The sequence below is a fragment of the Oryctolagus cuniculus genome, chromosome 4 (genome assembly GCF_051225735.1).
Source record: "Oryctolagus cuniculus isolate XC-2025 breed Fujian yellow rabbit chromosome 4, ASM5122573v1, whole genome shotgun sequence".
NCBI classification, from domain to species: Eukaryota; Metazoa; Chordata; class Mammalia; order Lagomorpha; family Leporidae; genus Oryctolagus; species Oryctolagus cuniculus.
This window is the reverse complement of record NC_142870.1, coordinates 3236361-3261720: the sequence shown is the minus strand read 5'-3', so window position 1 is coordinate 3261720 and position 25360 is coordinate 3236361. Positions and strand designations below refer to the sequence as shown.

General features: G+C 63.8%; 1 protein-coding gene across 3 annotated transcripts in view; it reads left to right on the top strand.

Annotated features, from left to right (window-relative positions):
* ABCG1 (ATP binding cassette subfamily G member 1) overlaps positions 1–21529 on the top strand; it is a 49786-nt gene extending 28257 nt beyond the window's left edge. For all 3 annotated transcript variants that reach the window (XM_070073122.2, XM_089330507.1, XM_070073123.2), the window contains 13 exons: positions 1810–1927; positions 4059–4191; positions 5234–5284; positions 8936–9081; positions 10578–10701; positions 11215–11329; positions 12255–12403; positions 12506–12607; positions 13467–13635; positions 14622–14722; positions 14827–14985; positions 17093–17211; positions 19434–21529. In XM_070073122.2, the coding sequence (XP_069929223.1) occupies positions 1810–1927; positions 4059–4191; positions 5234–5284; positions 8936–9081; positions 10578–10701; positions 11215–11329; positions 12255–12403; positions 12506–12607; positions 13467–13635; positions 14622–14722; positions 14827–14985; positions 17093–17211; positions 19434–19662 (1715 nt within the window). In that variant the 3' untranslated portion in view covers positions 19663–21529. The remainder of the gene's footprint in view (positions 1–1809; positions 1928–4058; positions 4192–5233; positions 5285–8935; positions 9082–10577; positions 10702–11214; positions 11330–12254; positions 12404–12505; positions 12608–13466; positions 13636–14621; positions 14723–14826; positions 14986–17092; positions 17212–19433) is intronic.
* Positions 21530–25360: the final 3831 nt, after the last annotated feature.

Genomic DNA, 25360 nt, shown 5'->3' with positions numbered 1-25360 from the left:
GTCATTTCTGTGGCCTCTCTGCACCGTCAGGCGGTTCCCGGGCCGTGGGGAGCAGCTCTGAACTTCTCAAGGCTGTGACTTAGGGTTTGCTCTGGAGCAGGCCCGATTCAGCCAGGACAGGTGAGAGGCCGCGTGAGCAGGCGCCTGGTATTTAGCGCTCTTTCCATGATGTCATGTGGATCCCTTGGGATGCACAGTCCCCAGGTGCCGAGCCCCAAGCCACAGGGCCCTGTTGTGACAAGCCGGCCGTGCAGAACTTGGCCTTGTGGAGGAATGGTCTCAGCCCATCTGTGCACTGAGGGGCAGCTGCGCCCAGCTCGGGCCCGGGCTGTGTTTGTTGTTGTCACAGGCGCCCCGGCCGGGGGAGCTGGGTTCCGGTGCAGATTACGGCTGCCCGCCAGGCCCTGCCCTGTTGTCCCGGAACCCGGCATGACTCTCAGCCACCCCCCCACCCAGGGCCACAGCTGCCTGCGCCTCCGGACGGAGTCAGCCGCACGGGGCTGCGAGCTTCCGGGCTGTGGCTTCCGCTTCTCTGCCTCACTTAGACAAGGCCTCAGGGACTTCCTGTCCAGGTCAAGGTGGCTCCTGGCAACAGCTCTGAGTCTGCAGACGTCCCGTCTGTGAAAGACAGGAGGGAGGGTGGCGTGGAGCAAACTCCCCGGGGACCCAGGCCCAGACAGGTGCACAAAGCCTAAGCCAGAGGACCTCGTGTCCCTCGTGCCATGAGGTCCCTGTAATCATGCGTGCCGGAGCTGAGACCGTGTGTACACGCGGTTCTTGTTCACTGGAGGGAGGGTCGTCCTGGTCTGATCGACACGGAGAAACGTTTCTGAATTGGGCGTCCTTCCTGCGAGTCCAGGTCTCTGTTGTGTACGGGGCCATAACAGGTCGGCTTGGAAAGTCAGGGGCTTTGCCGGGGGTGGACGGGTTCCCCCGCTGGCACTTGGCAGAGGCGCCAAAGTGATCTGGTGTGCACGCATGATGGCGAACTCTCAATTATTAACTAAGGAATAAATAATGTAGTCATCATCAGAGTAATGATTTATAAAGAAATCGCATGCAAATTTATGTTTCTATAAACAGATAAGAATAACTAATGAAGGACAGTGAATGATTCAGTTCTGGGCACGAGTGGGCCATGGTGGGCGGCGGGGGGAACCAGGCAGGGCGAAGCTCCGAGCGGGGTCTGCTCAGCGTGGCTGCAGGGCCAGGTCTTGCTCCTTCTGAAATGGGAGCAGGGGGCTCCTCACGGCCTGGGTGGAGCGTGGGAAAGTGCTTTGTCGCCTCTGAAACATGGTGCATTTGCTGATAAAATTATAGCCCGCAAAACGCAAGCGAGGACATGAAAGGGGGCATCGAAAAGACACGGGGCCGTTTCTCACCTAGGACACAGCACTTGTTACTTATCTTCATCTGCTTGAGAGAGAGAGGGAGGGAGGCAGGGAGGAAGAGAGGGAGGGGGCGTAGGGGGGGATCTTCCATCCACTGGCTCCCTGCCCAAATGTCCACAGTATCTGGAGCTGTGCAGGTCTCCCATGTGGGTGACACAGCCCCAAGCACTCAAGGCGTCACGGAGCTGGATCAGAAGCAGCGTAGTCGGGACTCAAACCAGCACTCGAGATGGGATGCCGGTGTCGCATCGCAGGCGACGCTGGGCGCCAGGGCGTGGGATGCGCCGTGGGCGTCTGTCCCTTGAGTGTCTGTCCCTTGGGCGTCTGTCCCTTGGGCGTCTGTCCCTTGGGCGTCTGTCCGCGGACGGCGGAGCGAAGCCTGTGGCAGCGGGGAACCAGCACGCTCTGCCTTTTGCAGGGTACAAGACCCTTCTGAAGGGGATTTCGGGGAAGTTCAACAGCGGACAGCTGGTGGCCATCATGGGCCCCTCCGGGGCCGGGAAATCCACGCTCATGAACATTCTGGCCGGATACAGGTGAGCACACCCGCCGCGGCTGTCAGTGGCGCCCCCTCCGTCTGTGCTGTCGCCAGGGACAGTGCTGGCACCCGCGGCTCCACCAGGCTCAGCACGCCCGGGCCCCCGTGGGGTTCAGCAGCAGGGGGCTTTGCAGCCCGCGAGGGGGGCGGGGCCCAGGAAGACAGCGGCAGTGGAGGGCTTGGGACAGTTGTGTGTTTTTTGTTTTGTTTTGTTTTGTTTTGTTTTTTGACAGGCAGAGTGGACAGTGAGAGAGAGACAGAGAGAAAGGTCTTCCTTTGCCGTTGGTTCACCCTCCAATGGCCGCCATGCCCAGTGCGCTGTGGCCGGTGCACCGCGCTGATCCGAAGGCAGGAGCCAGGTGCTTCTCCTGGTCTCCCATGGGGTGCAGGGCCCAAGCACTTGGGCCATCCTCCACTGCACTCCCAGGCCACAGCAGAGAGCTGGCCTGGAAGAGGGGCAACCGGGACAGAATCCGGCACCCCGACCGGGACTAGAACCCGGTGTGTCGGCGCTGCTAGGTGGAGGATTAGCCTAGTGAGCCGCGGCGCCGGCCGGGTTGTGTGGTTTGCTTGTGGACAACAAGACAGCCGCACCTTCACAAGTATTTATTAAATGCCCTCCGGAAGCCAGTTCTTTTCTGTTCTCATGGGTTCCTTGGTTCACTGAGCAAACAGAGACGAAATAACCCAGCGGCTCCTCTGCCTCTGGGCTCGGCTGTGCAAGGCTTCAGCCACCCGTGGTGAACCACGCTCTGCAAACAGTCTCTGAACAGTCACAGCAGCACGCGGCTCCGAGCACTTCTGAGCGGCACGGTGCTGCCTCCTGCCCGCCTGCTGTGTCCCGTCCGGGACAGGAATGGCCTCCCACCCATCGCTCACGCGGCACCTGTCAGTTACAGGCTCACTCTCATGGGAAGCTCCCCTTGCGTCTCTTAGTAACGGCCCTGAAGCGCAGGAGCGGTGACGCTGGCGGTCGGCTGACAGCCTGGTGCCACGCACTGCGGCTGCTGTGGAAACTGAACCTGATCGTGGTGGCGTGGATGTGTACCCCAGGGAGCAAGCCTGGTATCCACAGAGTTCAGCACCCTCTTGGGGAGCGTCCTTGCTGATAACAGGGGACCCCTGTCCTAATCACTCCATTTCCTGATAAAATGACCACCATCCCCACTAAGGCTTCTGAATTGTGTTTAATGTAAGGAGTTAGGATTTTTCTTAAAACAAGATTCACTTACTTATTTGAAAGAGTTAGAGAGAGAGAGAGAGAGAGCGCGCTTTCATCTGCTGGTTCACTCCCCAAATGGCCACAGCGGCAGGGGCTGGGCCAAACCAAAGCCGGGAGCTTCATCCGGGTCTCCCACGGGGTGGCAGGGTCCCAGGTAGTTCCATCTTCTGCCGCTTTCCCAGGCCATTAGCAGAGATCCGGATTGCAGGAGGAGCAGCTGGGACAGGAACTGGCTCCCACACGCAATGCCGGTGTCACAGGTGGCGGCTCCACACGCTACACCACGGCGCCAGCCCCAAGGAGTTAAGACTTTTGGAAATCTCACTTAGGACAAATCCTTGCCTGTTCCACTCTTGCCTCGAGGTTAGAGCCCAGTGCTCAGCACCAGGGGTCTCCTGTGGGGTCCCCGCCGGTCAGCGGGTCACAACGCAGTCAGGCAGGCACCGCCCCTACTAATCCCTGCAGAGCCTGGAGCCTGGAGCTGCCCTTGCAGGTGTCCAGGGGTGAGCCAGTGGGTCCCGGCCTGTTGCTCGGGGTGGAGAACGGTCCACCATGAGGCCCACAGCTGCAGCAATGGGTGAACGAAGCTGGAACCAGACACGACCCCGGGAGCCCCTGGGAGCGAGGCTGCCATGACGGGTCCTAGGAGGGCTGGAGACTCAGTGCCTGTAGCCCCCTCCCCCTGCCAGGAGCTGTCACTGGCCTGGGGGTGGGGGGCAGTTGGCACAGTCTGAGCTGCACACAGAACGTTCCAGAAGCCGATCTGACAAAGCTGGCAGAGCCAGGCGGACTGCACACAGGAGCGTCCCTGTCGCTGCTGGGTTGGGGAAGGCACAGCCCGAGGCCCCGTCTGTGTGGCACACGGGCGGGCCTGGGGCTGACGCTCCCTCTCCGCTCGGCTGTGCAGGGAGACGGGCATGAAGGGGGCGGTCCTCATCAACGGCACGCCCCGGGACCTGCGCTGCTTCCGGAAGGTGTCCTGCTACATCATGCAGGATGACATGCTGCTGCCACACCTCACGGTGCACGAGGCCATGATGGTGAGCCGCCCCGCCCCCGAGGCTCCTGGCAGACTCAGCCAGTGGGCAGCGTCCTGCTCCCTGGGTCGGGCCGGGACGTCCCTCCCTCTGTGAGTCCAGCCCAGGTCTCAGCTCATCTGGAGCCTGTGTTGGAGCCGAGAGGGCCTCCTCCTCCCGCTCACCTGCCTGCCAGGTGGCGGGGCTGCAGCCAGTGACTGGCCAGCACCTGCCGGGTCCCAGGCCGTACGCACACAGCCCTGTGAGAGCTGAGCCGGGAGCCAGGGTCCTAGGGCTGCCTGTGGCCACACGGGGACCTGGAGGCCCCTCTGAGTGCTGGGCTCCACCTCCCTGCCATGCAGCTGTCACCTCCCCCAGCCTCAGGCCCCTCCCCCTGAGGGGATGCTGCACGGAAGGCAGGGGCATCCAGCAGGTGCTCAATCACTGCTTCTTCTCACTCCCAGTGTCTTCCGCTGTGGAGACGTCCAGTACCAGCGGCCTAGCCCTGGCCATCTGGGTCTGTGACCTCACTGCCACTCTCCCCTCTCCTCTGCCCCTGCAGCCACGCCCTAGACCATGAGGTGGGCAGGCTGTGACCTCACCCCCAAGCTGGGGAGGAGGAAACTGGTCTCCCTGTTTGCCCAGGACCCCTGCCGTTGGTAGAGGCGTGGGGTCAGGGTCAGGGGCCCAGTGCTGTGCTGTGGACGGGGTCTCAGGGAAACACAGCACAGCCAGGAGCAGCATCTGGGTGCAGCGCGTGCCCGTGGCTGAAGCCTGTGTCCCTGACTCCGTCCTCCCAGGCCCGCGGCTGCAGGGCCCCCCGCTGGGCAGGTCTTGGGCTCCTGATGCTGGGGGCCTACTTTCTCCACGCTGCCCATAGCTGATGTCTCTCATGGGTCCAGTAGAAGGTGGAGGCACAGGGACACGCAGCACTCGCCCACAGCCCGGCCCGGGTTACCCCCAGGGCAGGGGCCGAGGCCTTCTGGGGTTTTCTGTGGCAGGTGGCTGGGGGCCCGCCCTGCGGCAGCCACGCCTCTGCTCCACACCGTCCCCCTTGTCCCCACAGGTGTCTGCGCACTTGAAGCTGCAGGAGAAAGACGAAGGCAGGAGGGAGATGGTGAGTGCCTGGGGGTCCCGTGCCGGGCCCGGAGTGCGGGGCTCTGCGGTGCTGGCTTGTGTGTGGCTTGGCTGTTCCCGCCTCTCCTTCTTGCGGGAGGCAGGGGCTGGCGAGGGCACGCCCTAGGCTGTGCCGCCAGATTCCAGGAGAGGCTGTGCTGGGGCCAGAGTCACGGCTTCTGCTCTCAGATCCAGGAGCCAACGGCTGGCCCGCGTGGGCGGCCAGAGGCCTCCGCCTTCCCGGCTGGGCCCGGCGCTCTGTGCCTCAGAGTGTTTAATACACTTTATATTCAATTATTTTTCTTTAAATGCTGACAATGAAGATGGTTAGTCATTCGTTTAAAAATAGCCACCCTCCACCCACACACACACTGGCAAGAAGCAATCGGCTTGGGGGTGTTATTAGCTGGTCTTTAAATACAGAAACTAAGGCACCAGGGAGAGTGAGGTGTGCAGGTGGAGAGGGAGCCCCCCAGAAGGCCGCACGGGGAGGGGCTCGCCCCCTCATCGCTCTGGGCGGGCGCTGCTGGGGGTCTCGGGGGACTGGCGCTCGGGCAGGCCCGCCCTGCAGTGCTGTCTGTCTCCTCTGGCCCCCGTGGAGAGCGCGGGATGGGTGGGGTGCGTGCCCCGAGTGCCCTCGGCTCCTGCCACAGAGGTGAGGGACGAGTGTGCAGCAGGGTGCAGCTGAACTGGCCATGGGGGCGTCCGCCGCTTCCTGTCACCGCACTTCACGTCCCTCGTTACGCAGGCTGGCTCATACCGCGCTGGTCTTCAGAACACGGTGGTCGGCAGCCTGGGGCTCCCCCCGCCCAGCCACTGCACCCTCGAAATCTCTTGGGATCCAGCCCGTTTCTGGGTGGCAGTGGCAAGTGTAGGCAGACAGAACCTGCTTTCTTTCAGTTCTTTTTGAGAAAGGAAATTCCTTCTTATTTTTAAAATTAAAGATGGGGAGACAGATGTCCCATTGCTGGCTCACTCCTCAAATGCCTGCAGTAGCCAGGGCTGGGCCAGGCCCACGCCAGGAGCCAGGAGCTCACTCCAGGTCTGAGTGGCAGGGCCCAAGTGCTGGGCCATCATCTGCTGCCTCCCGGGGCGGGCTTTAGCAGGGAGCTGAATCAGAAGTGGAGAAGCTGGGACTTGAACCAGGCACTCAGATATGGGATGCAGGCGTCTCAGGTAGCACCCACCGTAACCTCTGCACCGCACGCGCCCCCCCCCCCCCAGTCTGGTTCCTGCTATGGAAACACTTCCTGCAGAACTCTGAGATGGGACAGTGTGGGGGCTGCTCGTGGTTCTGCCCCCTGGAGGCGCAGGCCTGGCTGTGACCGATGGTGCGGGTTGGGAGCAGGGAGCCCTGGCCGCGCCGGCACCCTGTAACAGAGATGGGCAGACCACTGCTCCCCAGCCCTGCCCCAGAGCTGCTGACATCCGCAGAGTGGGGATCCAGCTGGACAGCGGTTCTAGGCGGTGGTTGAAAGAGGCAGCTCCAGGTCAGCAGCCTGGTGATGCAGGGTTGGTGGCCCGGCAACCTCACCCCTGGGCTAGCAGAACCTCCTCTCACATCTAAGGCCACACCTCCTCCCTGCCACCATGTCCAGGGTCGACTCCCTCCCCCACCCCAAAACATCCATGGTCAGCTCCCTTCTCCCCTTTCTCCCCTCCACGTACAAGGTCAGCTCCCTTCCCTTCTCCCCCACCAAGTCCACTGTCAGCCCCCTCCCCCTCCCATGTCCTCAGCTCCCTCCCCTTCCCTCCCATGTGCACTGTCAGCTCCCTCCCCCCTCCCAAGTCCACTGTCAGCCCCCTCCCCCTCCCATGTCCTCAGCTCCCTCCCCTTCCCTCCCATGTGCACTGTCAGCTCCCTCCCCCCTCCCAAGTCCACTGTCAGTCCCCTCCCCCTCCCATGTCCTCAGCTCCCTCCCCTTCCCTCCCAAGTCCACTGTCAGCTCCCTCCCCCCTCCCATGTCCTCAGCTCCCTCCCCTTCCCTCCCATGTGCACTGTCAGCTCCCTCCCCCCTCCCATGTACTCTGTCAGCTCCCTCCCTCCTCCCATGTCCTCAACTCCCTCCCCTTCCCTCCCATGTGCACTGTCAGCTCCCTCGCCCCTCCCAAGTCCACTGTCAGCCCTCTCCCCCTCCCATGTCCTCAGCTCCCTCCCCTTCCCTCCCAAGTCCACTGTCAGCCCTCTCCCCCCTCCCATGTCCTCAGCTCCCTCGCCCCCTCCCAAGTCCACTGTCAGCTCCCTCCCCCCTCCCATGCCCAAGGTCAGCCCCCCCCGACCCCACCCTCATCCCGACAGGAGGAAGCCACAGCCCCAGGCAGAGGTTGCTGGGCCCTGAGCCCCATCTCCCTGTGTGTGGCTGCAGGACCACAGTGGCCTCTGGACCACGCCTGGCCCCTCGCCGTGCCCTGCAGCAGGTGGGCTGCATCCTGCTCCCGCCTCACCTGCAGCACTGGGTCGGCCACAGTGCGCGTCCCCCCCTCCGAGCACCCAGCCCCGCCACTGATCTCCCGCGTGCCTCCATTCCCGCCAGTCCGGCCCTGTTCCCAGTGGTTCCTTCCTCAGGAGGGAGGCCAGAGCCACCAGGCCCAGGAGGACTTAGGAGGAGGAGGAGCAAAACAAACCAACACGCACAGCCTCATCGCTGAGGCCGAGCTGGAGCGGCGGGGCCGGCCTTGCAGAGGGGCAGGTGCAGCCGGAGGGGCTCAGGATGCCGGCGGCCCCTGCTGCAGGTGCACGGGGAAGCAGGTGTGTGCCGTGTCTGTGTAGGCACCCAGAGCGGGCCCGGATCCACCATGGCTGCTTGGTTTTCCAGTCTGTCAGCAAGTGGCTTTGGGGACCCCGTGGACCTCATCCTGGGTCTACATAGGAGAGAAAGCACCCGGAGATCCCAGCCCACCTGCACCCACCCCGCTGGACATCCGGGCCGTCTCCCTACAGCTGCCTCCTTGTCTCAGAGACAAGATATTCCGGAAGGGGCAGCGGGGTGGGGTGGGGCATCAGCAGAGAGAGGCAGCGCAGGCTCCATCCCCAGGCCTGTCTCCCGCTCGCTGCACCTGTCCCCGCTTGCCGGCAGCAGTGTGCCGGTTCCTATCACCCCGCTGCACCTTGCACGCACAGTGCATGAATGTTTCAAAAGCCCAGAGTGGACACATTCGTCCCTGTGAATCCCTCACTCCTGCAGAACCTTGACTCCCCAGCCAGGCCATGCCCTGAGGTCTGCTGGCTCTGGCCACCGGGGCTGCCCAGCCCAAGGAGATTAGGGTTGCATAGATTCTGGAGGCAGCCTAAGGCACGTGGGGGTGAGCCTGGCCCAGAGGCTGCAGCCGACCAAGCCTCGGCCTCCTGTTGGCCGGCATCCGAGGAGGCACCTTGCAGGTGCTGGTCACAAACTGATCGCCCGCCCACTCCTCAGCTAGTGATTGGCAGCTCCTCTGTCTCTGGGAGTGAGGGCCATGCCCACACCTCCAGCCAGAGTCCTCAGGTCTGACTCCAGCGCAGCTTCCGTGGCCCGGGTCAGCTGTTGGAAGCAGTGCCTGTCTTGCTTGGCACCAGGTGGCCCCTGGGAGACATGGGGAGGCTGGAGAGCTCTCCACGTGGCCCTGGTGGGCACGCAGTTCCTGATGGGGACCCTGGTTCTGTCGCCCACAGGTCAAGGAGATCCTGACGGCACTGGGCTTGCTGACCTGTGCCCACACCCGCACAGGGAGCCTGTCGGGCGGGCAGCGGAAGCGTCTGGCCATTGCGTTGGAGCTGGTCAACAACCCGCCCGTCATGTTCTTTGACGAACCCACCAGGTACGCGGGGCGTCTGGGCTGGGGGCTGGGGCGAGGGCGTCCTTGGAGCTCGTGGGCTGACCCTGACCCCCTGCACGGCCTCGAGGGGCATGAGCGTCCTCGGAGCTCTTGGGCCGGCCCTGACCCCCTGCACAGCCTCGAGGGGCATGGTCCTCCAAGCTCTTGGGCCGGCCCTGACCCCCTGCACGGCCTCGAGGGGCATGAGCGTCCTCGGAGCTCGTGGGCTGGCCCTGACCCCCTGCACGGCCTCGAGGGGCATGAGCGTCCTCCGAGCTCGTGGGCCAGCCCTGACCCCCTGCACAGCCTCGGGAGGCATGGTCCTCCAAGCTCATGGGCCGGCCCTGACCCCCTGCACAGCCTCGGGGGGCATGGGCGTCCTCCGAGCTCGTGGGCCAGCCCTGACCCCCTGCACGGCCTCGGGGGGCATGGGCTCTGCTCCCCTCCTTCCCGTTCCTCTCTCCTGGGATACGGGGCAGGGTCCGGCGTGCGCTCATCGTGGGGGTGGGGTTTGGGGGAACTGCCCCTTCCCAGTGCTTGTACTACCAAGGCCCCCAAGGCACGGCCACCCTGGAGCCAGCGCTGGGAGCCCTGGGAAGGGGGCCTGGTGCCCCACAAGCTCTGGAAACACCACGTGTTTAAGGCTCGGAGGGGTCCCCAGACAGAACTGTCTTTGGGGGCTCCCTGTCTCTCCACCCCTGCCCGGGCCCTGAGCCTCTCCCGGGACGCCGCCTGCCTCCAGGGTCCCTGGCAGCAGTCACGTAGCTCTGCCCTGGTGCCCACGGCTGAGCCCCGCTCACTTAACTCCTGACCCCTCACCTCCTGCTGTCCTCGCCCAGGGGAGCAGGTCGGGTGCTGTAGTGACCTCTGACCCGAACGCTCCACTGTCCGTCTTCCCTGCCCGCTCACTTCTCCACAGCCCAGCTGGACCGGGCCCTTCTCCAGGGAGGGGCGTGTCTGCTGGGTTTGCTTCAACCCGGTGCAGCCCCCAAGGCAGCCTCTCTGTGCCTGTTTCAGCAAAAGCAAAGCCCTTGCAAGCACTCTGGGGGGCGTGGCCCCGGGATCTGTCCTCACACGCCCAAACCCTGGCCCTTGGCTGTGGACCTGAGGGCCAGGGGTGGCTGGAGAGGGAGGGGGGAAGGGTGGTCACCCCGGGAGCCTGCATCCGCGGGAAAGACACCCACACATGTCAAGTGAGACCCCCACGGGTGCAGCCTCGGCCCCTGGCGACCCCCGGCGCCAGCCCCAGGCTGTGCCCCTGGCCCTTTACATGTCCTGGGGAGGAGGTGCCACTGCCCAGCCATAGGGTTCTGAAGCCCCCCCCTCAAGATGGGCGGGACCCCCGCCCTCTCCACCCCGGGCGCCCCTGGACCCAGCACGAGCCAGCCTGACCTCCACAGTCCCCGCTGGCTGGAGCAGAGCCTGCCTCTGGGGCCGTGGGCATCCCCGCTGCCCGCTGCCCGCTGCCCGCAGCGTCTCACGGTGCCCCTTGCTTGCAGCGGCCTGGACAGCGCCTCCTGCTTCCAGGTGCTCTCGCTCATGAAGGGCCTGGCTCAGGGCGGCCGGTCCATCATCTGCACCATCCACCAGCCCAGTGCCAAGCTCTTCGAGCTCTTCGACCAGGTACCCGCCCCCACCCCCACCCCACCCGCCGCGTTCCCAGCCGACTGCACCCTCTCAGCAGCGCAGGGGGCGGGGCTAGGAAGTGCTGGGCCCCTGCGGGCCGGGCCTGGGATGGGGCCATCACTAAGTTCGCTGGTGCTTGACCACCTTGAAGTGGGGCCGCCTGCGGACAGTTAGCGCCAGGCTCCAGCAACCCCACGATGCCGCAGATCCTGGTGCTAACCACAGCCAGGTCCCACACGGGAAACGCGTCTTCCCACAGCCCCGGGCTCTTTGTTCAGCAAGGGTTAGCATGAAATAAAAAGCAAATGATGTCAAATGGTAAAATGATGCTTGGCCCCCTGCTGTCCGTCTTCCCCACGACGCCGTGGCTTTCTCCTGGAACCTCAGCGGGGACCCTGAGCTGTCCTGTGGGGGGGTGGGGGTGGGGTTCTAGGAGGAAGGCAGGGCCAGCTGGTTGATTGACGGCCCCTGGGGGCGGGTGCTGATGCTCCCCCTCCTCCCTTTTTCCAGCTTTACGTGCTGAGCCAGGGCCAGTGTGTGTACCGGGGCAAGGTCTCCAACCTCGTGCCGTACTTAAGGGACCTGGGGCTGAGCTGCCCCACCTACCACAACCCGGCCGACTTCGGTGAGTAGAGCCTTGGCCAGCTGGGAAGAAACAGACCCCTGTCCGCTCTGTGGCTCCCACTTTTATCTGACCCGGTCAGGAAGGTCTAGAATATTCCAGGAGGGGCTCAGGTGCCGCCCTGTGGCGGAGCTTTCAAAGGACACAGGAAGAGGTCCCTGTTCCCCCAGACACCTGCCTGTGTCGCCGCGGGCCTGGCCTGTCCCTCCACAAGGACACGGGTCACTGGATTCAGGATCCGCTCTAACCCAGGATGAACTCAGCTCAAGATAGGTCACGGGTGTGGTGACCCCTCCCCCCGGAGGCCGTTCTCCTTTGTCCCTGGGCAGGTGATTCCCGGGACACGGGTCCCCAAACTGTGATCCTTGGGACGTTGCTCCTGGGAGACATCTCTCTCTCACAAGAAGCAGGCTGTGCTGGAGAGGAGGGGGCGGGGCGGGGGAGACCTGGAGGTGGGAAGGAACTGACTCGGGGTACAGGATGGGCGGGGAGGGGGGAGGCCAGGCGAGCATTTATGCGCTGGGGTTTGCCAGGTGCAGGCCGAGGGTCCGAGACCTGGGTGTCCCCCAGCTGCCAAGGACCCCCGTGTGGCAGTGGGCACGCCCTTCCCGGAGCCCTGGTGGAGAGGCCCCGCCCCTTTCTGCTGCCCGCCCCAGCCTCAGCTCTCAGTAAGCCCTGGGGCTGGGAGCTGGGGCAGCTGATGGCTTCCCAGGCTGACGTCCAGGTGCATTGTGTGCTTCTGCCTGGACAGGAGACCTTGCCCGGGGGCGGGGCCAAACGCTGGTTGATAAATGATTGACATCACCCCGCTGTCATCACCAGGCAGCCCCTGTGTCACGGGCTGCAAAGTCCCCACCAACCATGACCGTGCTGCCGGGTGACACCGGGAGCCCTGGGCTGACGCAGCCCCCACCCCTGTCTCGGGCAGTCATGGAGGTCGCGTCCGGCGAGTACGGCGATCAGAACGGCCGCCTGGTTCGCGCGGTGCGGGAGGGCATGTGTGACTCGGACTACAAGCGGGACCTCGGGGGCGAAGCCGAGGTGAACACCTTCCTCTGGCACCGGCCCTCTGAAGAGGTAAAGCAGGGGTTCAGACAGGTAACGTGGACCCGCGCGCCCGGCCGAGCCGCCTGCCGCGCGGCGCCCCGTGGGCTCACGCCGGCTGCCGTGTGCCCGCAGGACTCGGCCTCCGCGGAGGGCTGCCACAGCTTCTCGGCCAGCTGCCTCACGCAGTTCTGCATCTTGTTCCGGAGGACACTCCTCAGCATCATGAGAGACTCCGTGAGTGCCTCCCTGACCCCCGCTCGTGGCTGCGGGGCGGCTCGGCCCGCCACTCGCTCCTTCCTCGCCCTGCTGTCTGCCTCGCCCAGCCCGCACCGCCAGCCGCGGGCACAGACCATCCGCCACGCGTGTGTGTGTGTGTGCCCCGGCCTGTGTCTGTGCCTCGCCGGAAGCCGTGGGTCGGGTCGTGGCTCAGCCCCCTCTGTCTTCCCGTCCTGGGGCTCCGTGTGAAGGCAGCTGCAGGCCACACACAGGGCGGAGGGAGGGGACGAGGGGCAGCGCCCACGGTGGCCCTCCCTGCCTCTGGAGGCAGCAGGCAGCCAGGCCCTCGTCCTCACAGGTGGTGGCCGAAAGGATCCCATGGCTAAGGCGGTGCCCAGTCACAGTGACCGGCCACCTGCTGGGAGAGGAGGTGCCCAGTGCGGCTGCTGGCTCTGGGCTGGGCAGACAGAGGGGTCTGCCCGTGACCCCCACGCGGGAGCCCTGAGGGCTGCGCCCCCCACCCCGGCCCCCCTCCCTCACTATCCCACCACTGCATTTGCTGCTCTCCCTTCTGAAGGTGGACTTCCCTTCTGGTTATAGTTAAAGAGGATTCAACAAAGAGCAGCAATGACTTCTGTTGTCAAAGCCTGCTGTGTGTGCGCACACACGTGCCTGCACATGGTGTGCGTGTGTGCACACACATGGCGTGTGCGTGTCTGCATGCACGGTGCGTGTGTGTGCATGTGTGCACACACATGTCACGTGTGCACACGGCAGGGCTGTGAGTCTGAGCCGGCCGAGGGGAGGGGAGGGGAGGCGGGCGGGGCCATGCGGAGGTCGGGCCTCCCGCCCTGACCGCCGGCTCCCCTGCGCCCAGGTCCTGACGCACCTGCGCGTCACCTCCCACATCGGGATCGGCCTCCTCATCGGCCTGCTCTACCTGGGGATCGGGAACGAGGCCAAGAAGGTGTTGAGCAACTCCGGCTTCCTCTTCTTCTCCATGCTCTTCCTCATGTTCGCTGCGCTCATGCCCACGGTCCTGACGTGTGAGTGCCCGGCCGCCCGCCTCCTGCCTGCTCTGGATTCCCACCCAGGAACGGGACCTGGGAGAGGGAGGGAGGGAGAGAGAGGGGTCTTCCATCCGCTGGTTCACCCCCAGATGAGCTGGGCTGGTCTGAAGCCGGGAGCCAGGAGCTTCCTCCCCGTCTCCCACGTGGGTGCAGGGGCCCAAGGACTCGGGCCATCCTCCACTGCCTTCCCAGGCCCCACAGCAGAGAGCTGGACTGGAAGTGCAGCAGCCGGGACTCGAACCGGCGCCCGTATGGGATGCCGGCACCGCTGACGTGGCTTTACCTGCCGTCCCCACTGCTCTCGCTGACAGCCGGAGGTGGTGCTGCATCTGCTGCGGGCTGACAGCAGACACTGTTGACAGGGCTGAATCCCTGGTGCAGGAGTCAGCCCAGGACAGGAGCATGGGAGGGACATCGCTCCAAAGTCTGCTGGCCCCCAGCCGGTCCAGGTCTCCCTGGGCAAGCGTGTCCTGGTTCAGATACTAAGGTGGCCCCCTTGTGGCCGACGTGGGGAGTGGACAAGCTCTTGCAGACAGATCTGGTGCAGCCCGGGATTGCCCACGACGGGGCAGCCTCGGCCGCTCTGGGCTGGCAGTGCAGGCAGCCAGGGCCCTGCCAGAGCCTAGCATGGAGGGCCCCCTCCAGGATCCACCACCACCCTCTCTGTGCCCTCTAACTCCCAGGACCAGTGCGGGGTAGGGGTGGGGCTCGCAGTACAGGGGGAGCCGAGGCAGACAGGCCAAGAAGGGCTGGAGGCAGCACCCGTGTGGTCACGGAGGTGACGCTCGGTGCTCAACAGGTGCTCCCCACACCGCCCGTGCAGCTCACAGCTGCAGCTGGGCCCGCGCAGGCTCTCAGCACTGGGAGTGCAGGCACAGGCTGGAGCCGCGTCAGGCCGCCAGCCCTCGACCTCGTGGCTGGGTGCACCCACCCGCCGACCCGTGCTTCGGCCTCTCTTGCAGTTCCACTGGAGATGGGGGTCTTCCTCCGGGAACACCTGAACTACTGGTACAGCCTGAAGGCCTACTACCTCGCCAAGACCATGGCCGACGTCCCCTTCCAGGTAGGTCGGGCGCACGGCGGGGGAGGGGCCGGGTCTGCGGAGGGCGGAGGTGGAGCCACGTGTGCGCCGGCCCCAGGGTAACCAAGGCGGCTCTGCCTTGCCAGGTCCTGTTCCCGGTGGCCTACTGCAGCATCGTGTACTGGATGACCTCTCAGCCGTCCGACGCCGTGCGGTTCATCCTGTTCGCTGCGCTGGGCACCATGACGTCGCTCGTGGCCCAGTCCCTGGGGCTGCTGATCGGAGCAGCCTCCACTTCCCTGCAGGTAGCCGCCCCGAGGACGCGCTGTGGCCCCCACTTCCGTGGCCTGTGGCCCTGTCAGCGCACCTGCTCCTGCTCCTCCCCCTCCCCCCGAATTCCCGAGAGGTCGCGCCCACAGGCAGTGCAGAGCTGCTCCTGTGCTGGGTGCTGTGTCCCCGGCCTCAGCTCGCCCGGCCTCAGCCACACGTACAGGTTCGGTGCTAAGCTGTCCCCGTCCTGCAGGTGGGAAGACCAACAGGCACGTGACCTGCGGGGGGGCCCCAAGGCCCTCAGCACCCAAGTCTCATTGCTTCCTCTCGGGAATCCCCTGGTTGTACTCCCCAGCCCTGAGCTGCCCCGTGGCCTCTGAGGAGCCTGCACCTGCCCCTGCCCCACAGGCCACTGTAGCCCGGCCCTGGAGGACAAACTGAGGCCAGAGGCGTGGGCAGACCCTGCGGGGCCATTGTGGTCCCAGGCCCAGCACTCCACTGTGCCACCTCCAGGGTCCACCTGCCACCCCTTGCTTTGTTCCTGGGCCTGTTTCCTTGCCCACAGGGAGATGTGGCCAGGGTGTCCGGGGAAGGGTGACACCCACAGGAGGAGCTGGCCATGGCAGCCCTGGGCGAGCCCCGGGAGTCGCACCTGTCGCCCCCTCCTGCACGCCCCGCCCTTCCCAGAACCCTCGGTCCCAGCGGCCTCCCGCAAAGCAGGGTGTCCCAGCCTGACTTCACGCTGGAGACGGAGCAGATGGGCACTGGGCTGAGCTGTGCTGGCTCCAGGGAACCAGCCTCAGGTGTCTCTGCCCTGCTGCTCGGCCCCCTGGGCCCTGCCCCAGTGGGGTTCCTCGTGGGCCCCCAACCCGCACACCCGGCCGTGCCTGCCTTGTGCTGAGCGTGTGTCCCTGTCCAGACCATCAGCCTGTGGCGGTGCCTAGGCCACACCGGCCTCACAGCGCCACCCGATGCTAACGAGCCCACGGGCGGGGTCGCTCACCGGGGCTCCCCTCCCCCACAGTGCACCTGTCCCCAAGATCAGCCCACAGCCCCTCAGGCCCTCCCCAGGCTGACCTCCACCCCATGTCCTCAGCCTCCTAAGGGCTCCCCGGACAGAGCACAGGTGGGAGGCCTGCTTAGAGCCCTGCACAGGTCACACCACATGTGCACTACACACACAACACACATGTAACCACATACACCACACATGCACCACACATGCCACACATACCACACACACCACATCCACCACACATGCACACCGTAACCACCACACACACATGTCCACTACACACACACGTACCACACACACAACACAAACACCACATATACACACCGTGCACACCACATGTCATATACAGCATGCATCCCACATGCTACACATCACACACATACACCACGCGTACCACACACCCGGGCACATCACCATGCATACCACACATGTATGTGCACATAACCGCACACATACACTTACACCCAAACATACCACATAGTACATATTTACCCTACAATACCACACATGTATACACCACACCCCACACGTATGTGCCACACATGTAGGTACCCCACACACCACACACATGTACTGCACACACCACACTTGTACACCCCTCCCCCCCACAGCGCCCACTCTGCGCTTCTGCTCAGGTAAAGTCAGGAGTTGTGGTTGTTTGGTTCCTGCTGTGTCCTGGGCCCACTCGCACTCCCGGGGGGAGCCAGGAGCCCCGCCTTGCATCAGCCCCTTCCCTTGGGAGCGCGGAGTGAGCGCGGCCATCCCCAGCCCAGGGTGGCCCCGCCCTCAGCCCCTAGGCCTGCAGGACGCTGGGCTCTGGTGGTCCCCACAGGGCTCCCATCAGCCCGGATCACTGCTGGGCTGGGGTTACGGCCGGGCCGGCTGCACCTTTGCCCCAGACAGCCCCCAGGTGTCGCAACACCCCACCATGGGCAGTCCTGGGGGCAGCTGCACCCCTGTCCCCTGGAGACCCCTGCCGCCCTTGCCCAGGGAGCCCTGCCCCTCTTCCCACCTCTGCACTCTGCACTCTGTGCCCTGACGACCTCCCAGCCTTCGCCTTGTCCTGCTGATGGTGACTCGGGCTGCCTGTGGGGGCCTGCGGTCAGCTGCACTGTGTCCCGTCTCAGGTGGCGACGTTCGTGGGCCCCGTGACGGCCATCCCGGTCCTGCTGTTCTCAGGGTTCTTCGTCAGCTTCGACACCATCCCCACGTACCTGCAGTGGATGTCCTACATCTCCTACGTCAGGTAGCCAGCACGGCGGGTGGGAGAGACGCGCACCCAGACGCCCACCGTCACCTGTGGCCGAGCACCGGGCATGGCCCCGGGACATGCATGGCCCTTGTTGTCCCCTAGCTCTGTGCTCCCGTCCTCGCCAGCGCACACACAGCGATGACAAAGTGCTGTGGGCGATGAGCGCCCAGGAGCCCAGGAGGCTCCCCGTGGCCGGGTTTGGGAGCCTTGTGAGTTCCCGCCTTTCAGGAGCTGCAGCTCTCTTGCAAGTGTGTGGGGCCCATAAAGCCATGGTCAGAGCCCCCTGGGAATAGCCCAGGTTCCGACGGGCCGATGTCACCAGTGACACAGACAATGCATTGGCCTGGGTGTGCTGGTCCCTGGGGCGGTGCCCAGCTTCACAGTCCCCACCCACGCAGCAACCACTCCAGGTGCCTCAAAGACCCAATCAGGGGCAGGAGCTCTGTCTACACTGTATCAGACCCAGGTGCACAGGGGGCAGGAGCTCTGTCTACACTGTATCAGACCCAGGTGCACAGGGGCAGGAGCCCTGGTCTACACTGTATCAGACCCAGGTAACAGGAGTAGGAGCCCTGGTCTACACTGTATCAGACCCAGGTAACAGGAGTAGGAGCTCTGTCTACACTGTATCAGACCCAGGTAACAGGAGTAGGAGCTCTGTCTACACTGTAGTTCAGACCCAGGTACACAGGGGCAGGAGCCCGGGTCTACACTGTATCAGACCCAAGTGCACAGGGCCAGGAGCCCTGGTCTACACTGTATCAGACCCAGGTAACAGGAGTAGGAGCCCTGGTCTACACTGTATCAGACCCAGGTACACAGGGCAGGAGTTCTGTCTACACTGTAGTTCAGACCCAGGTAACAGGGCCAGGAGCCCTGGTCTACACTGTATCAGACCAGGTGCACAGCGGCAGGAGCCCTGGTCTACACTGTATCAGACCCAGGTGCACAGGGGCAGGAGCTCTGTCTACACTGTATCAGACCCAGGTACTCAGGGGCAGGAGCCCTGGTCTACACTGTATCAGAGCCAGGTGCACAGGGCCAGGAGCTCTGTCTACACTGTATCAGACCCAGGCACACAGGAGTAGGAGCCCTGGTCTACACTGTATCAGACCCAGGTAACAGGGCCAGGAGCTCTGTTGACACTGCAGTTAGACCCAGGCACACAGGGGCAGGAGCCCTGGTCTACACTGTATCAGACCCAAGTGCACAGGGGCAGGAGCTCTGTCTACACTGTATCAGACCCAGGCACACAGGGGCAGGAGCTCTGTCTACACTGTATCAGACCCAGGTGCACAGCAGCAGGAGCCCTGGTCCACACTGTATCAGACCCAGGCACACAGGGGTAGGAGCCCTGGTCTACACTGTATCAGAGCCAGGCACATAGGGGCAGGAGTCCTGGTCTACACTGTATCAGACCCAGTTACACAGGGGGCAGGAGCCCTGGTCTACACTGTATCAGACTCAGGTGCACAGGAGTAGGAGCCCTGGTCTACACTGTATCAGACCCAGGTACACAGGGGCAGGAGCTCTGTCTACACTGCATCAGACCCAGGCACACAGGGGCAAGAGCCCTGGTCTACACTGTATCAGACCTAGGTACTCAGGGGCAGGAGCCCTGGTCTACACTGTATCAGACCCAGGTACACAGGGGCAGGAGCCCTGGTCTACACTGTATCAGACCCAGGTACTCAGGGGCAGGAGCCCTGGTCTACACTGTATCAGACCCAGGTGCACAGGGCCAGGAGCTCTGTCTACACTATAGTTCAGACCCAGGTACATTGTTTAGGAGCCAGCAAGGTGCCTGCCTGGGGTTCCCAACACCTGTGCACGCCCACACCGAACAATCAGAAGGCAGCGTGTGTGGTCTTCAAGACCCCAGCGTGCTTTGTCCCGGGTTGGAAGGACCAGGGCCCCGGACACGTGTCACCTAATGCTCCCTAGCCGTCAGTCTCGCCCTTATCTCTGGCCACCAACAGGCGCGTGGCCCCGTGGGCAGGATCCATAGCATTCAGATCCAGTTCCCCCACTGTGGGGTCTCCTGGGGGAAGCAAGGCTGGCGAGCCGTGCGGCCGAGCTCTGGGTGCGAGGTTCGCCCGTGCTGGGGAGAAGGGAGGGAGCCAGGCCAGGCACCGTGGGCGACCCCGTCCTTGAGCCAGGACCCGAGCAGCGGCCACCGCGGGACCTCCTCATGACACCTGTGCCTTCCGCCCCAGGTATGGGTTCGAGGGGGTCATCCTGTCCATCTACGGCCTGGACCGGGAAGACCTGCACTGCGACACGGACGAGACGTGCCACTTCCAGAAGTCGGAAGCCATCTTGCGGGAGCTGGACGTGGAGAACGCCAAGCTGCACCTGGACTTCCTGGTGCTGGGCGTCTTCTTCGTCTCCCTGCGCCTCATTGCCTACCTCGTCCTGAGGTACAAGATCCGGGCCGAGAGGTAGAAGCCCGCGGGCCAGCAGACGCGATGAGTAGCTGCTGCTAGGCCAAGGGCGCTCCTGGAACGGCGGCGGCCAGCCACGCCCCCGCTGACACGGAGACCCTCCCGACCCACCCTGGACTCCGCGTGCGGTCTGTGGGGCCCTGGCGCCCGGCTTCTGTGCCCAGCGAGGTCAGATACCCTCTCCGGTTCCCTCTCTAGCTTTAACTAGGAAGCTGCAGGCAGGGTTTTCTAGGCGCACCACACCCGGGACCGCCGTGCAACCTGGCTGGTGACAGACAGGAGGCTTCGAGATTCTTCCCAGGACCGGGGGCGCCTGTCCTGGCCCGGGCGTTCCGTGCCATCTCTCAGTGGCCACTGTGTGGGTAGGGGTCTGGGGCAGAAGGCCCCGGTGTGGAGCGATCCCCTCTGATGACTTTCCCTAGCTCCATCTTTGTGAGGGTTGTCTCTCTCCCCAGAAGTCACTTTTCCAAGCCGAGAGTTGATACATTGTATCTGTTTGTAACTGTTGAGTACCTGTTGGTAGCAGGCTCAGCACCGACTTTGTCCAGAGCCTGGGCGGTTGGCAGCCTGACCACTGAGCTGGCCTCACTGCCAGGCCGAGCTTGGGAGAGTCCCGTGCGGGCTGTGGCTAGAGGGGACTCAGAGTCGCACGACGGAATCGGCCGGCGCGTCCAGCTCGTGTCCTTCTGCTGGCTTGTTGCTTTTAGTTTTAAACAAAACGTCTCTGTGTCCCCGGCTTCCTGCCCACCTCCGTTCTGCCTAAGTGTCTAGGTCAGCTCTGTTGATTTTTTTTTTTTTAATCTTTTGTCGCATATCACATCAGCTACCTCCGCTGAGCCTGGGAAGCCGAGTGCCTGTTCGGAAGCGTCAGGTGTGGCCTTGGGGGGTGGGGTCTACAGAGCAGCCGCCGAGGAGGGGGCGGGACGCCCGCGAGATGTCGGGGGATCCGTGGCATCTGGGAGCTTTGTCTGCAGGCAGCAGAGTAGACCGCGGCAGGCGGGGGCGGGGCTGCCGCTTGGTCCGACAGCGCCATTGGGAGTGAGCGACTGAGCAGCGTTAAGCAACCTCTGCCTTCCAAACCTGCCGGCTCCCAGGGGCAGCTCCGGGCAAGGGTGGGTGGTGCTTCCGGCCAAAGGAGCCCACCGTTAAGGAGAATGCAACTTCTGCCTCCCCGGTGTCACTGCCCAGCAGAGGGTCCCCAATGAAAGACTGCGGTTTGGGGGCTGCGCTTTCTCGCCTGGCAGGCATCGCACACGGATCAGAGCCGAGGCCGGCCGTCTAAGATTCCTCACTCCCACGGCTGTCTCCGGGGCTGTCTCTCCCTGTTCTCGGAGAAGGAAAAGTCCCCGTTCTACATGGATTTTGTTTGCAAATGCTTAGAGATTCTTTTTGCACTTCAAGATCGTTTTTAGGAAACACACTAGGGTTTATTAAGATGGAGCGTTGAGCCTGCGTCCTGCCAGGTGGGGGCGGCTGGCCTGGGTCTCACCGTGGTCTCAGGGGACGAGGCTGTCCCTGGGCCGCTGGGTGGTCTGAGCTAGCCCAGGTGCAGGGTGGCTGGCGCACGCAGCTGTGTCTTAGACACACACACACACACACACATGCACACGTGTGCCTGTGCCCGGATTTCCTCCCTCTCCGTAGCAGACCTCAATCACCCTCCTCAACAAGAAGGGAGAAAAAAGCTCCCTCTGTGCCCATGGTGCCGAGGAAACAAACATGGTCAAAACCCATCGAGGCTTTAGCCAAACGCCAGCAAAAGTTGCACAGGACAGCCAGCAGCCAGCAGCCAGGGCAGAGTGTGGGAATCTGGAGCCAGGCACTCCTCCGAAATCAAGCCCGCTAATAAATATTTCATATAAAATCTCGCACTTGCGTCCGGTGTCAGATGCTTCGAGCAACCCGTGTGAATTTGCTAAGCCAGGCAGAGTGGGGTGCAGGGGCGGATCTGCGCACTGGTGCCAGTCCCGGCAGCCTGCCCGGCACATGGGTCAACTCCTGGCTATAAGCCATCTCCGCTCTCTCTCTGGAGGACACCCACGCTTTTTCTCTTCCTCCGTTCTCCCAGCCTTGTTCACGTGGCCATGACCTCCCAAAGGACCCAGACGAGGCTCACAGGAGTCCGCAGCGAGGGCCAGCCCAGCCCCCATCCCAGCCATGGACGCGGGCACGCGGGCAGCAGCCCCAGCAGGGGACATCCCTTGCCTGTTGCTCTGGTTTTGCTGGAAATCCGCTCGGGCCAGGCAGCTGCTCGGGGGGACACAGCCCCTCACCAGGTCCGTGTCGCCCAGAGCTGGCACGGGCAGGGCGGGTGGGGCTGTGCATCGGATGCTACGTGTGCTCGCCGACTCCCCAGGGTCCAGCTGTCCGACTGGGCCTCCCTGCCACCTCCAGGGCTCAAGCAAGGAGGGGCTGTGGGGGGGCCACAGAAGTGGCGCACGGTTTGTGACAGGCAGGTGACGGTGGCAGGCGGGCACCACTCCGTCCTCAGCCTCACCGTCCCCAGGTCAGGGTGGAGTGGAGCCTCAGATGTGAGCAGCATGAGATTTGCGTGTGTGACGCATGTGAGCGTGGGCCTGGCCTGTGGACCCGATGCCTCCCCGGCCTCAGGCACTCCCTGTGCCTGGCATCAGAACGAGAAAAACACCCGTGCGCATGGGCCAGCCCGGAGCCACCGGCCGAGGGCCCACCGGCAGCAGGCCTGATCTGGGGCATCCCACAGTGACGACTGTGAGGCTGCAGACAAACGAGGAAGGCACAGAGCGCTCCGGTTTGGCCCACGCCACGGGCGGGACTGCGGCAGGGGCTGGGCTCCGCCGGCCAGGGAGCTCGTCCAATCAGCTCCCCTCTGCCAGGGAGCCGCCCCCACAGCCACTGCCTGTCAGTCCACATCAAGGCCATGGCCACGGGCCCCTGTGGGTCTGCCTCCCTGTGGGGCAGACGTGATGTCCCACCGCGGCCTGGGCTCCCTCCAGCGCCCCCTATTCTGCGAGGCTGCACCCAACAAGTGTGAAACAGAGCTGCCGAGGCCGGAGCTTGTGCGTGGATTTGAACACAGCTATGTGCTGTTAGAAGTCCTGTTTGTCTCAGGTTCGCTGGCGTTGACAGATCCCATCTCTAGGCACCTGCTGTCCTGCCTGTCATCTGGCAGTGAGGGCAGGAGCCCTGGTGGCCCGGGGGTGGCAGTTCTCAGTCCCCTGCCCCAGGAGTCTCCCCTGCAGGGGAACTTGCCAAGCCCTCACTGCCCACACTGGGCGGGTCCTCACCTGGCCTTTTACCTGCTCCGGGCAATGCGCACCCAAAGCCCTTCTGCCTGGCCGGGGCCTGGGTGTGCACGGCAAGCTGTCCAGCTGGAGGGAGCTACAGCCATGGGAACAGAAGGCTCCTCCCCGTCTGGGGAAGTTTCCAGAACACCCTCCCCTCCCGGGGCCGCCCTGGGTGCCCCCTCTGCTGGGGCTGGATGCGTTTCAGGCCTTGCAGGGAAGGGCTGGGAAGTCGCGCAGGACGTGGGTTTAAGGTGGAGCACCCACAGTGCTGGGTGCCTGGCGTTCCCAGGGTGGCCCCTGCTGTCGGGGGAGCACGGTTTGGCTTTGATTCCTTTGCAATTTGTAGGCTCGGTCCTGTTGCACCTGGCTGCCTTGTCCACGACGCTGGGAACATTCTCTGGGATTTGTCGTGAGTGTCCCCATTGTTAAGTCCTGGCCAGTGAAAGGTTGCGGTTAGAATAGCCCACCACGCACACAGCGGGCTTTCTGCTTCCATGGTCTGGAGCTCCTCCTGGAAGGGGCTGAACGGGAACCAGTTCTCCATGGGGCTTGTGCGTGTCGCGAGAGAGAATGGCGTCACCCAACCCATCGCTCTTCCCGTTCGAGTTTTCCCTCCGTGGACAGACAGCGGTGCCATGGCCGACCACACTCGGCCGTCTCCAGTTGCTACCTTTTATTTGGCGAGGAATCTCCAGGGTGTCCCCTTTGTTATTCTTCCAAAGCAAACGTCAATGCAAGTAACTTTTTAATCAGCTGCACACTGCGTCTATCTGTGTGTCTACTGTGTGATTACACAGCGTGTTTTTTATAATACCGTGTGGGTGACCTTCCACCGAGGCAGCCGTGTCTCTGTGGGAGCCGCTGTCGCTTGCGCACTGGGAGAGAGTTGCACTGCTGTAGATAAACATACGTGGACATATATGCAGAAATCCCATCAGCGCCCGGGGCCTCGCTCCTGCGGCTGCGTCACTCCCCTGGAGACTGAGCCTGGACAGACCCCGCCGTGCGAGCTTCCTAACTCCGCCCTGCAGAGCCCGGGCCGCGGCATCGACGTCTGCAGAGTTCGCTCCTTGGATTTTTGCAGACTTGAACTTTGTTTCTGAAATCAGCTGCGTTGTCTGGGGATGTGAAATAAATAAAGCATCGTTATTTTCAGATTTCCACTTCTCTCTCCTTTTGCTCTCAGCAACCCCGGCTCTGAGACGCAGGGAGGACAAGCCTGGCGCCCTCTGGCTCCTATGCGCTCGTCAGGGGTGAGTGGGAGGAAAGGCCAGGGTGGCGTTGGAGGGGCCCGAGGGCCCCGCGTCCCCCGAGCACCTGTTGGGAGAGAGGACGGTGTTGGGGGCCGTCCCTGTGGCTCCTCGCTTGTCCGCTGCTGTGGTCTGAATGTGCTTGTCCCCCTGCCTCGTGCTGGGGGTAACCCCCGAACTTCATCAGCCGACCGTGGTCAGAGGTGGAGCCGAGGGAGATGCTTACGTGGGGTTCGGACATTGGAGCGGGGCCCCAGGCTAGAATCCTGGCTGCTTTCTAAACGGGGGGGACACAGACACTCAGACACACCCACTCCTGCCACGGGGGTCTCAGGCCACAGGCCTCGCCAGAGCCTGCCAGGACTGGGAACCACAATAAACCCGTCTTCTTATAGAGCAGCCCGCCCTGGCTACGGCACTCGTAGCAACACAAGGCTGACGGACACGAGGCTGACGAACGCCGCCGTGGTCCCCGCAGCCGTGGCGCCCAATCACAGGCGAGGAGCACACGGTGCTCGGGGGCCTCCCGGCCATCTCCGCTGAAGGCCCAGGACCACAGCCCGGGAGCCGGGGCCGCAGCCCACCTCATGTCCTCACTTTGCTAAGGGCTGGGATGCTGTGTGTGTCCGGGGTCGGCTTCAGGGGTCCTTCTGCTGGCTGGCCCAGGGCTCATACCGGGAGCATCTCCTGGGACAAGGGCAGGAGGACTGGTGCTGTCCTTGCAGAGGACAGGTGGGCAGGCGGGAACAGGACAGGTGGGCAGGCGGCTGCCCTGGCCCCTGGTACATGGCCCCGCCCCTTTACCTGTCTGTCACCAGCTGAAGACAGCAGCCGACTGTCCTCACTGCTGCCCTGCACCCCTGCCCCCACCCCTACCCAGGTCTCTGCTCCTGCCCTGCACCCCCGCCCCCACCCCTGCCCAGGTCTCTGTGTGCCCTGCACCCCACACCTGCCCCTGCCCAGGTCTCTGCTCCTGCCCTGCACCCCTGCCCAGGTCTCTGCTCCTGCCCTGCACCCCCACCTCACCCCTGCCCAGGTCTCTGTGTGCCCTGCACCCCCACACCTGCTCCTGCCCAGGTCTCTGCTCCTGTGCCCCCCCCCATCTGCCATCTTCCCCATCCCTCCACCTCTTCCAAAGTTCTCTTATAATTTTAAAACTTCAAATGTTCTACCAGTTAGTGAA